This window comes from Hemicordylus capensis, chromosome 2 (genome assembly GCF_027244095.1).
Source record: "Hemicordylus capensis ecotype Gifberg chromosome 2, rHemCap1.1.pri, whole genome shotgun sequence".
Classification (NCBI taxonomy): Eukaryota; Metazoa; Chordata; class Lepidosauria; order Squamata; family Cordylidae; genus Hemicordylus; species Hemicordylus capensis.
The window spans coordinates 315,101,080-315,115,727 of NC_069658.1; the positions used below are offsets into that span (position 1 = coordinate 315,101,080).

General features: G+C 42.3%; 1 protein-coding gene across 7 annotated transcripts in view; it reads left to right on the plus strand.

The window, feature by feature from the left end:
- Nucleotides 1-14,648, plus strand: part of VGLL4 (vestigial like family member 4) — a 160,887-nt gene that overhangs the window by 69,860 nt on the left and 76,379 nt on the right. The window contains exon 1 of one of the 7 annotated variants that reach the window (XM_053299028.1): nt 10,851-11,328. The exons of 5 other annotated variants lie outside the window; for them this stretch is intronic. In XM_053299028.1, the coding sequence (XP_053155003.1) occupies nt 11,244-11,328 (85 nt within the window). In that variant the 5' untranslated portion in view covers nt 10,851-11,243. Of the gene's footprint in view, nt 1-10,850; nt 11,329-11,981; nt 12,417-14,648 lie in introns of those variants that run through there. One more of the 7 variants, XM_053299032.1, reaches the window with a different exon arrangement.

Genomic DNA, 14,648 nt, shown 5'->3' on the forward strand with positions numbered 1-14,648 from the left:
AGGTGTCCAGGGATCTCTGGAGGGGACTTTGCTTCCCACCTTCCCAGATGTCACTGGGGCTTAGCAGGACTCGCTTCAAGCTCTGGGAAAAGCCCAGCAGTGCACAGAGGTGAACAGGGATTGCATGGAAGTGGACAGTGGCGACAGTATTGTTAACCACCCAGACATAGGTTTTGGGCAGTATACAAGTGTGTTCGATAGATAAACAGTTGCTTTGTGCAGTGCCAAGGAGGCTATGCAGAGTATTCAGTTTGGGGTATTTGGAGCCAAAGTTTTACACAAACCTAGACTACATCATGGTGTGATCCACATAATCTGTGGATCACACAGGTGTACGCACAGACTTGGTGAAAGGACACTTTGCACAGCGAAGGTGATAAACCCATTAGATCTGATAGCAAGGTCTGGTGGGAAGTTAACGGCAAGCCTTCCCGTATCCATGGGGGATGAATGGCTGATGGTATGAAGGCAGCTGGGCAAAATGAGAGCCATTTTAGGGGGCATGAAATCCATGTGAATGAAACTTGATCCAAGTGCCAGTCATTCATTCTCATTGGCTAGTTCACTGCTCTTCCTCAGGTGCATGCATGCATGCATTGCTGTCCCCCAGGCCTCTTGTTTGCCAAGCCTGTGCTGTACTACTAAGCTATAGCTTTACTTGGGGAGCCTTTGATATGGAGTAATATGGCTCTGATGTGTGGAGCTGGGGAGGAGGGGAGAGATCATGTTACAGGCTAGTCCATTGGGATAGTATGTCATTGCCATTGCATCTGCTGCTTCGGCTGTGTAAATAGAGGTTCACGAGATGTGGTGGTGATTGTAGCCAGGAGCGCTTCCAGACCTCCCCCTAGCTTAGGCTGGTACACCAGCTGCATTATTCCCTAGTCAGATCTGACTATTTTCACACATCTTGGTAGCATTCCACTAGATTCCTGTTACAAATTGTGTGTGTGTGGGGGGGGTGTATTTTTGGGGCTTCGGTGGGCTAAGGCTGGGGTGTCTTAAGGAATGCCTCCTGCCTGCCTGCCCTGCTTATTCAGATGAACATCTGATGCGTGGCTTTGTCTGTGTATCTCAACCTTTTTTTGGGGGGGGAAAGCTAGCAATCCAATATCCCCCTCGGGAGTATGCCCCATTGAACTCAGTGGGAACTGGCTCACTGTGGGGGGTGGGCAACTGCCCCTTCTTGCCTCCCCCCACCTGTACTCCAGCCTCTGCCATCTGAGGTGTAGGACAGGGGTTCTCAACGTTGGGTCTCAAACTATTATTGGACTTCAACTCCCATAATCCCCTGTTCCAGTGGCCTTTGGTTGGGAATTATGTGAGCTGAAGTCCAATCACAACTGGGGACCCAACGTTGAGAATTCCTGGTGTAGGAGATGGTCACATGAGGAAGGGCATTTTGGGTGTTGTCCCCCAGGGTCTAGAATGCTCTTTTGCAAAAAGGTCTTTTGGGATCCCTCATTGCTCTGCTTTCTACAAACAGTGAAAACATTGCTTTTTCAGAGGGCAGTTGGGTCCAATGATAAAGGAAAGTTTAGTTTTTATTGTCTGCTGGTGTGCGTTTTTTGTTTTTTTGGGGTTTTTTTGTAATCTGAATCTGTTTGTATTTATATTGTTAACTTCCCAGAGAGGGAAAGCTAGGATATAAACATTTTAAATAAACAATATAATAAAAGTATTGCTTAGTGGAGTGGGAGGGCTGAGGGCTGTCTAAACTTGGCGGTGGTCATCAGAACTTGAGAAAGGCGGCACTGCCTTGTGTCTCATGTTAAATTTCCCAAGGGTGGGAATCTGACCTACACTTTCCTGTTGCATTGCTGTGTCCTGCAAAGCTAGCAGGCAACTCCCAGCACTGTCTCCGCTTCATATTGTAATGTGCATTCTTCCTTGTCCAGTTGGCTCGCTTCCCTCTCCTTTGCAAAGTACTTGTTTGTTTCACACAAACACAAACACAGTTATACAGGTTGTGAATATTATGTGGCATTCTTGGTACTGCTAAGAACTTTCTTGGGGCGGGGGGCTTGTGGCCTAGGATCTTTTGTGCAGACTTCCTACCTCCTGGGCTATGGAATGGGCTGGTGGTCGTGACTGGGAGCAATACTACCTCTTCGTTACCTTTCTCACGGAAAAGGATAGTTTGTAGGTTGCTTCTAGTTTTCATATGAGCTGTTGGGAGATTGGAACCCTTGTCTGAGGAGAGTCCTTGAAGCAATGGCGAAAGGTCACTTGTCATCCTAACCAGTGGGCCTTGGAGGCTTCTGACAGTAGAGGCATTGTGTGCTTTTCCTGGCAGGGTATTTATGGCTTGTGTGTGTGGGATTAGTTTTATGATGACATCGTGATGTCCCTGCTGTTGCTGTAAAATGATTGGTGCCTTCCTTACAAGGTACAATGGAAGCGTCTTTAGGGCTCAGTGTTGTAATTGGCGGTACATCTGAAACACTGTGGGCAGAGATGCTAGTGCTGCTGCATTTTCATTTGCTGGTTTGTTGCTGAGATCATTGCTATATGAACTCCACACCATTCTTATATGAGCATTGGAAGTGACATGATTCATTTGATCTCCTGGCCAGTCCTGTGAGATCCTTCAGTTGTGATGACCACAATGCCAGGGCTACACCCGTCTTGGCATAACAATGCTGTAGCCCTGACATACTGGCCATCAACACTGCAGGATCACCTGGAGGACAAATAGAAATGTGCGCCACTACCAAAGTCCACATCAGAATAGAATGAGCATGTTAAGGAATCAGAAAGGTGAGTTAAAATTGCAGAAGGATGCTGAGCGAAACAGGCAGCTGTACAGTTACATCAGAACTGAAAGATGAAGGAAGGAAGCTAGGGATATTAATTTCATAGGCACTGTGAACTTGAATCAGAAAATATAAATGGACTCAGCTTAATATAATATAAATTATTAAAACTTCTAAATAATTTGTGAGTATATTATTAGTGGAAGTAAGCACTCCCTGAATTTTTCCTGTAGCTCACTGTCTATTAAACAATGGAATAAAAAAAAACCAGACTTGACCTACCTAGTAAGGATTTATGATAGGGAACGACTACACTCTCAGATGGACAAGAACTACCTATAAAATAGAAGTAGAATGGGCCAACCTAATTTCTGCCATTTAACAGAATATCTCTTTGGTTGGTAAGAAAGAGAGATCAGAGAGGGAAGATTCAGCAGGACATTTTGATATTCGCTCACGTGACATTGCCATAAGTAGAATATACATGGGAAGAATGGCTGTACTCATATGAAAATGCCCTCATATGTACTCATATGAAAATGCTGATTTTGTCTACTCAAATGCCCTCAAATGTACTCATATGAAAATGCTGATTTTGTCTACTGAGGTTCTGCTATATGTACCCCTGACAACATGAAGTGTGGTAGGTGGACACACAGGCCAAGGCCTTTTTGTGGTGATACTAAAACTATGAAATGCTCTCCAAAGGCAGTCCACCTTGTCCCATCAGTGTTAGATTTTTGACAAGCAACAAAGACATACCTTTTTCGTGCTGCTTTTTAATCTCCCCCCCCCCCCCCGGCTGCTTTTTTAATTGTAATATTTACTGCTATCTTGTTTTGTTTTGTTTTTCTATCATTTTTTCCAGCATGTGTACTTTTTTTATAGGAAGGCAGGGTTTTACATATTTTTTTTAAAGCTTGCTTTCCAAATCCCTGTATTGGATTTTTTTTTTTAAAACAACCTTTGAAGGACCTTAAAAAGCAGCTTTGGAGGGGATTCTTCAGGGTACCTTCTGGGGAGAAAGCAGAAAAATGAACTTTCTATTGTCGTTCCTATTTTCATTTTTAATCTGTTTTTATCTGTTTTTATTTTTTATTTTACTGTTTTTATTTTATCTGTTTTTATTTTATTTTATTTTACTGGTCTTTGACCGAAATAAATATATATAGGTACCCATACTCCCCTCCAAACTGATGCACACATCTTTGAAAGACCGTAAATGTTGGTGCATTCTAGTTTTTCTTCTTAAATCCAGGATCAAAGCATTGTGATGAATTTTGTATGATTATTTAGTTTGACTTTGTTTTGGTTCTCATGCAATATATTCTTTAAAACAAAAACTTCAAGAGTAGAAGATTTCAGTTATCTGAGCAACTTGTTTTATTGCTGAATTGTTGCTTACAATTAGAAAGCATTCCTTGATAGCCAAAATAAATTTACCTTGCTTCAACTTTAACATTACTACTTATTTTCCACTCAAGGGCCCTGATAACTGGCTGTTGTTCAACATCTTTTTGGCAGCCATCTGAAAACTGCCATCATATGCCTTTTTAATCTTCCAAGTCTGTGATTCGGGGTTGATTTGATTCAAATCAAATCAATTGAAATTGCTTCTCTAAAGGACACAATTATTATGATTTAAATCACAGTTTAAATTACTAGCCAAGAAGATTCTATTTAATCATTTTCTTAAAAGTACATTCTTGTTGTCTAATATAACCTTAATACATATATAGATAAGAGATAGATAAGAGATGGATGTAGGTTTAATTTTTAGAAGTTAGGTATGCACTTCTTATAATGCTGTTTGATTTGAGCAACCAGGCCTTGCATTTCATCGTTGCACTGTTTGCATTTTGCACACATGCCTTTCTAATCCACAGTTATAGGAACTTCATTAAAAATATTCCCAAATTGGGTGTCTCTTATGGCCTGCTGCCATGATAGCTGTTTCCCTTCTACAATGGAGAATACAGTTGGAAAACTTTTCTTCAGGACTGCATGAGTATGTTCTGTTCACTTTTGGTTTCGCTTTCTATTCCCCTCTCCATCCCATGCATTTATATCCAGACTCCTCCACCTTGCACAGATCTACTATATCTGCCCCAAATTCTCTATTCATTCATGGACCTTTTTTGTCTTTGCACTTTTGGGTGGAGGAGCAAGGGCTTGACACTGTGTGTGTGTGTTGCATGTACAGGGAACTTCCTGTTCTCAAGCAGGAAGCCCCTGCATGGTGTTGCTGCTAAGAACGGAGCTGCAAGGATGTTTGGTATGGATAGCGCCACACTATGGGGGCAGTGGCATGATGGAGAAGCAGGTAAGACCTTTCTCCTTCCATTTTAAAAGCACCTACTGCTTCCTCCCAGGCCAAAAAGTTCCAAAGGCCGGGAGAATTCAGCGCCAAAAAGATTTGTGCACATCTCTGCTGGTAATCTCTAGAATTGATTACTGCAATGTGCTCTATGTGGGGCTGCATTTTTTTGCATTGTTCAGAAACTGTGGTTGGTATAGAATGTGACAGCCAGGTTGGTCTCTGGGTCATCTCAGAGAGACCATATTACTTGTGTATTGAAAGAGCTACACTGGCTGATGATAAGTTTCCGGGCAAAATACAGTGTGCTGGTTATCTATATATTTAATTCTCTTACGGCCGACTGAGTAGGGAACTGCGTGGGGATATGTCTGGATGCCTGCTGGGACTCTTGCAAGGTCCTGCAAGAGTTCCAACCATTTCCCTGGGAGGGAACAGCAGCCAGGGAGGCAGGCCTGGGGGACAGGAGGAAGAAGCAGAAACTGAAGGGGAAATTATTTATTTATTTATTTTTGTTAAATTTATATACCGCCTTTCATTAAAACAATCCCAAGGCGGTTTACAGCAAAATATAAAAACAAGATGGTAAGAAAGACACAATTAAAATATTAAGTGAAAAATATTAAACAAATCTGATTAAAAATTTAAAACAAAAGCATAAAAGCAATACAAAGTACAAAGAGCAGCAGCAGAGAATCAAATAAATGCCTGGGCAAAAAGCCAAGATTTTACACTCTTTTTAAAAGCTGTGATGGAAAGGAAGAAACCAGATCCATTGCCTTGGGAAGGAACGGCATTGAAGGCAGTGAGACACCAGGCATCTGTCCTCAAGCCCCCTGACGGGAAGTATGGCTGCTTTGAGAGCGGCGTGGGTGGAAGACAAATAATGGTGGTGGCAGCGAGAAAGCAGAGGAGAATAGGCCAGAAGGTGGGGGGCCGAGGAGACTGGGACAGAAGGGGGTGGGGGGGGAGGAGTGGGCGGGTGAGAAATAATGGTGGGTGGGTGGGAGATAAACAATGGCGGTGCTGGTGAGAAAGCAGAGGAGACTGGGGCAGAAGGGGGCGGGCGAGGTGGGCAGAAGGTGGGGGGAGTGTACTGCTGCACAGAAGTGCTGTGCGGGTTCAGCAGCCACAGCCATGCATGGGGATGTGGCAAGGGCTATGTGTACTGGCGGAGGAGGCACCTAATTGCCTGGGCCCTGGTTGGCCGCTGGCAGTGGCCGCTGTGAGGAGGAGGTGGGGGCAGCAGTGGCTGAGGATGGGGCGGCGGGCCCGGCTGCAGTGAGGCGGCAGCAGCGGGCTCATGGCCTCTGTGAGGAGGGGGCAGGTTTAGCCTGGCTGCGGAGAGAAGGCTGCAGAGGGGGCGGCGGGCCTGGCTGTGGCAAGGTGGCGGCAGGCCTAGCCCGGCCGCAACGAGGAGGCTGCGGAGGGGGCAGTGGGCCCAGCTGTGGCGAGCCGGCAGCGGCAGGCCCAGCTGTGGCAAGGCGGCCGTGGCAGGCCCAGCCACAGCGGGGTGGCAGTGGGCAGCCGCAGTGAGGAAGCGGCAGCAGTAACTGTGAACTGCAGCTGGAGAGTGGGTCAGAAACAGGGAGGGGGGGGAGAAGCGGGCGGTCATCGGGAACGGAGACTAGGGTAGGTGCTGGGGGGGAGGGCTTGGCGGGAAAGAGAGTGTATTACTGTACAGATGCTCTGTGTGGGATCAGCTAGTAACTTATAAAGTCCTAAGCAGCTTAGGCCCTGGGTATTTAAGAGAATGTCTTCTTTGCCGTAAGCCCCATCACCCATTGAGATCATTCAGAGAGGTTCATGTGCAGTTGCCACCAGCCCATCTTATGGCTACGCAGGGACGGGTCTTCTCTGTTGCCGCCGCTTGACTCTGGAATGCACTCTCTGCTGAAATAAGAGCCTCCCCAATTCTGACAATGTTTTAAAAGTCCTTGAAGGCTCATTTTTTCACCCAAGCTTTTAACTGACTGTGGTTTTAAATTGTTTTAAGTTATGCTTTTTATTTTGGTCTTAATTTGTTTTATGTTGTTGTTCAACACCCAGAGATGGAAGTTTGGGTTGTTGTTTTTTTACAAATTTAATAGATAGATACAGAGCTCAACATTTTGCTTTATGAAAAGGGAGCAAGGAATTTGATAATGCTTTGCAGGAAATGGCCTGCTGAAGAAATTTCCCCAAGACAGCTCTGTATGTGTGGACTGTGTACATGTGTGCTTCTCAGTAGGGATGTCAACGAATATCAAATCACCCCTGATTTTTTTAGTGTCTGAATCTATCCTCCCCAATCATCCCACACTTGATTTTGATTTGATTTGATTTGGATCAATTCATACCACTTATTGAGGTCCTAGGGGCTCCAAATATGGGTAGTGGGTAGATCCCCATGGGTGCCACCTACCACCCAAATTTCAAGGCAGTGAGGCACCTGGTTGATTTTTAATGATTTTTTTTGGTAGTTTTTACTGAGTTTGTATATTTCTGCCATAGAAAATAATGAGGATTTGAAGTCGCCCTATCCTAACCCTAACATGGATCCCCAGCTTTCACTTTTTTAAAAAAGCTAAGCTCTGGCTCTTGTAGAAGTGAGTTAGGGAGCAAAAGGTGTGGTCGCTATTTTTCAAGTGTTTGGATTCCTTGGTGTGTAATAACTTTTTCTCATAATGAATCCCTAGTAGGATTCATTGCACACCTTCCTTTCTTCTGTTCATTTTGACTGTCATTGGACAGTGCCAACTATTAACTGCCATGTGTCAACTACAACCCCTCACTCCAAACACACTGGCGTGTTTATGTTTTTAGGAAATTATTTTTCTGTGTGTGTGTTTTTAGGGATCTTTGAAGTGCTTAGATTCTTTGGTGTCTTCATTACACACCTTTGTTTCTTCTGTTCATTTTGACCCCGCTGCTTTGCGGGTGGGAGTGGGGAATTAGTGGCATCCCATGTGCCAACTATCTCCCAACCTACAAGCCACTGCGTACTCAATTTATATTTTAGGAATTTTTGGTGTGTTTAGACTCTTTGGTATGTAATGAATCCTCATAGGGACTCATTATGAGGAAAGATTAGATACCAAAGAGTCTAAACACTTGAAAAAATGCCTAGAACATAAACTGAGTAGTACCCCACTGCCTTGCGGGTGGGAGGGGGGTGTAGTTGGCACATGGCAGTTGACAGTTGGCACTGTCCAAAGATAGTCGAAATGAATAGAAGAAATGAAGGTGTGTAATGAATCCTCATAGGGATTTATTGAGGAAAAGTTATTATACACCAAAGAATCCAAACACTTGAAAAATAGTGTCCACACATTTTGCTCCATAACTCCACTTCTAAAAGGACTAGAGCTTAGCTTAAAAAAAAAATAATAATAGGAGGAATCTGAATCTCGAATCAATTCGAATAAAATCTGGCGCCAATGGACCACAGGGGCATTTTTTTTCTGTCTCCAAATCGTCTGAATCAGCTAGATTTGGGTACAAATCAATTTGTACCTGAATCGATTTGCACATCCCTACTTCTCAGTACTGCAGTCTTGATGTATCAAAGACTGAAACTTCATTTTCGGCCAGTAGGGCTTATACCCAAGTTTCTCTCAGTCGTACTGCAGCTGTCCTGGTGTCTGAGGATAACAAATAAACTCCTTAGTGCTGGGTTATTCCCTTATTCCCTGTTGGAAATGGGTTTAGTGAGTGCTAAAAGAGCGGTTCGCCAGCAATTGGAGGACATTGAACTTCAAATTGAGATGGCTTGTCCGCCTGTTTTTTACAGATCTTTAAAGACAAGGGTGGGTTTTTTTAACCTACATTATATCTGTCATCCATCACTTCCCTCATGTTCCACTGGGCTTTCTTGAGAGCCCAATTTAATGCTTTTCCTTCAGCCCTGCTTATTGGAAGGTTTCACCAGGTGCCTTTGGATGCCCAAAGTGCATCTGTGTCCTTGTGCCTCTGGTGAAGCTGAAATTGTAAAACATGTTTTGTTGAATTGTAGGTTCTTTCGGGATGTCAGGCGTCGGTTAATTTCACCTTTACTGACCAGTGTTCCGGGACAGTCAGAAGACTGGTTAGTTAATTTTTTACTGTCTGATAATGACACTGTCTGATAATGACTGATATACAGTAGAAAATTTTTGTTACATAGCTACTAGGGTGCGTAGCTTCCAGACTGACGCAAAAGATGTTTGAGTTGTTTATAAGATAAAGCTGTGTCATTTTTATTGCTGTGTATCAGATATGTTGCCTTGCTCTGTCTTGGTATCAAAGACTCAAAATGCCATGGGCCCTTGGTATAATACAGGTAGTATGAATGCGATCTTCAAGCATAAAAGGTGTGTTTTCGTCTAAGAGACCTGTGAGAGTTGTAAGGACTGCATTCTGTTATCCTATATTTTACCTTCTCCTGGATCCTCTTGGCTCTATTCATGTGACTGCAACATTTTCTAATTTTTATACTTTCTGAGATATGAAAACCCTTATTGGGGGCATATTTAGACAAGTAGGCTTTTTAAATATAAAAAAATGAAATCATTTACTTCAGAATAGTCTTAATAATTAGAACTTCTGTCATGGAGGTGACATTCCATTTGAGCATATATTAGGGAAGGAAGGTTACAAGGGATTGGATTTGGTACAGAGATATAAGATATATTTGGTATAAGAGCTTGGTACCAAACTTTCCTGTTCATCTTACTCATGTTTGCTTTCAAATAAGTCCACAGGTAGATTCTTGCAACTGTATTCAGAGTTGCAGTCTTCATTTCTATAATTATATTTTTGTAAGTTGTGATGAGTAGAAAAGGCCTTAAAATATAGTGGACATTATTGTCAAAGTATTCAATGTCTGCCTGAGTTCTTTTTGCTATTGCAATTTTAGTAAATTAGATTTTGCATCCAGATTTGATCTACTATGGTGAAAGATTGATGTTCATTTTTCCAAGATGTGAAAAGATTGATGTTCATTTTTCCAAGATGCACACAATTGATTGCAGATATTCCAGTTCTTGGGATGATTCACATGTATCTGTATCTAGGGCAGTTTAGGATCAAAGTTTGAGCTGTAACAAGCAGTGCAAATCCTGAAATGAGAATGGGGAGATAGAAATCCCCTTTTCTTTGTTTGTTCTTAAGATAAAGAAGACTTAAATGGGGAAAATCCCTAAATGTTAAAATATCACTTTTTAATTTCTTGAACAACCATCAAGGTCATGTAAATGACATGTACTAATTTACTGATTAAACCATTAACCAAAACCATTGCCTGTCTCTGTGTGTGCCTTTTAAATTCATATGGTGATGGTGTGTCTGGTAATGCTTGCTCTTGAACAAAAGACACACTAAATTATTTAACAAAGATGTGCAAGTTTTGATTATCAAACAGATTAGAAGTAAGATTAATTTAATGAATTTGTGGTAGTAAAAAATCAAAAGGGAAAACGAAGCAAAAGTGTGACTCCTGTTTCAGCGTCTGAAAAATTCTTTCAGAAAAAAAGTTTTCTGTCCATATATCTAGCTTGCTAATGTTCTGCTCGGAGTTCCTTCTTATTTCTCCCCTTTTCCGAATTGTGCAGTGGCAACTGTGCTTCCTGTAAGGGCAGAATCTGACATGGCCCCTTCTGTGCAGTCTCCAACTCCTCCTCCTTCTCTGTCTTGCTTTCAAACACTGAATACATTTAGAGACTGATCTTGTGCAGAAAATATCCCTGACATTTGAAGAGCTCCAGGGATTCACTGAGCATGCTCAGTCATCCCTGTCTGCTAGAAAGAGGAAGCTAGTTTACATAGGAGTCATACCAAGCATAGCCTGCATGTCAGTGCAGTTAACTTGCAGCGGGCTGTGAGGAGAATTAGCATGTCTTTGTCCTAGGAAATCTTTGCTGTTCCATCTCCCCCCCACCCCCAATTTGGAGCCTTCTGTCAGCAATTTTGATTATAATTGGGGACACAATACACTTTAGTCTCTGTCTCCAGTTCTAAAGCCCTTGAAGGGGACTTTTTCTTCCCTCCCCCACTTTTTTTCCAACTCGCTTTTAATATACTTTGTTTTGATTAGTCGGAGGCTGGGCCTTGAGCTTGCAGAACACGGAAAGGAGCCAGGAGCTACTCAACAGCATTTGCCGCGTTTTGTGGGGCAAAAGCAAGCAAGCTGGTCTTCTTTGCTAGCCCACTAAATGCTATTTATGAAGATGGACCTGTTGAACTACCAGTACTTGGACAAGATGAACAACAATATTGGCATTCTCTGCCAATATGAAGGTAAACTTGGATTCGTACTGTAGTCTGTTCCTTCCTAAGCTTTGTGAAGAGCCTTTCTTTGTAGTTTTGGCAAGAGAGCCTTTCTTTGTAGTTTGTGCCTTTCCTTGAGCAGTTTGTAAATGATTTGGAATCTGTTCTTTTCATCTGGAAATGTTGTTGTTTCCTTCCTGAAGTCAGGCGCTGCCTGCACCATTTTAAAACAAGAGTTTGTATCTTATTACATGTGAAACATCTATGAAAACGAATATAATTGTGTGAGGGGGGCTATTTTTTACTGCTTTTTCAGCTACTGAAAGCGTTCGTGTGTGTGTGTGTGTGTGTGTAGTTCTGTCTCCTTGAAAATATCCATTACCCACACACGCTTCATTTCTTCATAGAGTACAGGCGTATTGTGGTGATTGAATCATAAGGTGGTAGATTTTTATTTATTTATTTTGTCTGAGTTCACTTAGTGTGTTTAGCGCGTAATAAGAGAGTTTTTACCACTCAGTTCCGGGGATTGAAGGGTGTCTGTACTACAGAATACAGAGTGGCCCTTTGTTTGACTTCTCATTTCCTGTACAGCTCTGAGAAAGCTCTGACACTGAAGGCTGCTTCCCCTCCCCTCCCTCCCCTCCCCTCTCCCTCCTCAGTCCCACATCTCCTCCCTCAAGAACCGCCTCAACAGTCTGTCCCTAGGCTGAAAGAACTATACAGCTGCTAGAAAACACAACTTTATGGTCATCTTCTGGGTGGCTCCTCTCTTTCTTTCTTTCTCTCTCTCTCCCCGCCCACCCCCATGTTTGTGCTTTGCTGACATAAGTTTGTTTGTTCCTGACACTCCAGCTTTACAGTAGCAGGGTTTTCTCCCCCTCTTTTTAGATCCTGGCAAGAGGAGTGGTAGAACTTTGCTGCTTTTAAACTAGTTGAGTTTTTATGTACGTGCAGTTCGAAGAAGCTGTAATGGCTTGGCTACGCAAGGAAAGAAAGGCAGCAGTGAGCTAATTCTGCTTGGCAGTAGGGCTGTTTTTGCTGTTGCCACACACACAAACATTGCACAAATCCCCCTTTCCCAAATTTTCAGTTGGAAAATGTCTGATGCTTGTTAAGTAAGTAAATTTTAACAAATGATGGTCACTGAAGAATTTTGTAAAGGATACATAAATATAAACTGGTTAAGATTAGTGGCAGGGAAATGAGGCCTCATCAGAACGTTCTTGTTGGAAACATGTCAGTTGAAATCACAAGGCCCATATTTTCAAGTTACGGTGGGCGGGTGAGGGGGGATGTGTGGCTTGTATTCTTTACTCAGTTTTAGAGGTGTGACTGCTACCTCATGGTTTCGAAGTGCAACCATTAGAAGTGCTTGTTTATAACTTTGTGGGGCTGGGGAGGAGAGGAAATAAAGGAGGGTAGAGATTGATGTAATGGTTCAGTACCTTATCCTGGATGCTTCTAGGGGTTGCTTACTTTTCCACAAGTTTTCCAGCTCTCTTTTTCTCCAGGTTTTGCCGCACTAGCAGCATTCCTTTAATAGCCCTTTAAAGAGGCATTTGTGGTCTTGAGTCTGCAATACGCCATCCTTTCAGTTTTACCTTTTAATTCTTGTTGCTGTTTCTCTTCTGTTATCTTGTAAGAAGGTGTTTATACCCATGTGGTATAAAAATGATAGAGCATTGCTACATATGTGTTGGGCATTAAAGGATTCTCCATGGCACAAATGCACCTTGCAGAAGTGGTCAACAATTATTTATGGCCACAGTCACTTTTAAATCCTCTTATTATTTGTAAGAGTGTGGTAAGCAAGTGTTAACTCTCACAGTGTGGGGAGGATGGACGCAATAGGCCTTTCCTTCAACTGAATATTTTCTCAGTTGCTCACAGAAGTATACATTAGAAATGAATGTGTTAATGTTGATTGAGAATTGTAATGGAACAATTCACTGCAGAAAAACACTTTTCAGATGTACATCCTATATGGCTGTAGAATTGGTAAGCTAGCAGTGTTAACTTTAACTATGTTCACATGAAAGGATATTTCATTGCAACAATCTCCTTGATGCTCTGTAATGCCTTTACTGTCCTTATTGGGAGAACACCTAATTGAAGAGTGAAGAGAGGACAGATTCTTCTTCCCTAAACTCTTTGTTAATGTGAATGTTTCCAGAGATGGGTCTGCTCTGTATATCTTCCCAAGATGCTTCTGCCCAAAAGGGGATCACTGTTTTCTCTGTAGAAGAGAGTGCTATGGAGAACTCTGGAATATCCTCACATGACTTTGCTGTGAAGATAATCTTCCTTGCAGGCAATGTACTTATGTACTGTAGCTAAAGAGCATGTGAGGTTTATAGAAGTAAAGCACACCCATCTGAATAATTTGCTCATATGAGCATGGTTTTTAAATTGAGCTCTTAAGGGACTTTCATAGAAATCCTTTTCTTATGCAGTGTATATATGCAGTTGATAGCTGTTCATCTGAAGTAGGTTCCAATGTCCTCTTTTCAGGGCATCCTTCCATTGCAGGGATATCACAGTTTACCAGCACTCAAAGCAACAACATATTATAGCTTGCTTCTTTCTCCCTCACCCTTCAGCTAGCATTATAAGGGCTAATGTATTGCCATATGGAACGTAGTAATGCACCTGCTGAATAGCAATTGTGGTATGAACGATGACCAGTGATACAACCCTACCTCCTTCCTGGCCAAGCCATTGTTTGATTTTCTCTTTGAAATTATTGACCGGATGATTGGTTCCTATCCTTTACATCTCAAGTGCTGGATTGCTCACCCATGTCTGTGGTTCTGCTGTGCATGTGGCAACCTTCCTCTCAGCTTCCTCCAGTGACTCTGTTCATGTGCTCATCCCTCCCTCCCCACTGGGTGCACAACTGTATGAGTATTTTTCTCTCTCTTAAAGAAGAGCAAACAGTAGCCAGGCTACTTCCTACTACAAGGCTAATGTCCCATTGTCATGCATAGATAGGAGATAGCATCATGAGGAATTTGAGATATTTCACTATTAGGAAAAGCAATTGGGGAGGGAAGTAAATTGGTTCATCTTCTGGGTAAATGCTTAGTTTCTTTGAGTCCTCCAGAACTCAGTGAGCTTAGCTGGCGTTAGAGAAAGAGTTAAGTGGAACTTTCATTAAAGTATTACTATATTTAATTTTAGTAATCTGCACAGTGAGTTAATATATCCAGAATTTTATGTTTTGTTTTGAGATTGAGATTGTGAAAATATATAAATTGACATTGCTGCCGCCTTTTATTTGTTTGGGATGCTTTCCTGATAGTTTGCGCAATAAAAGTACTATACAAATGAATATAATAATTCTGATG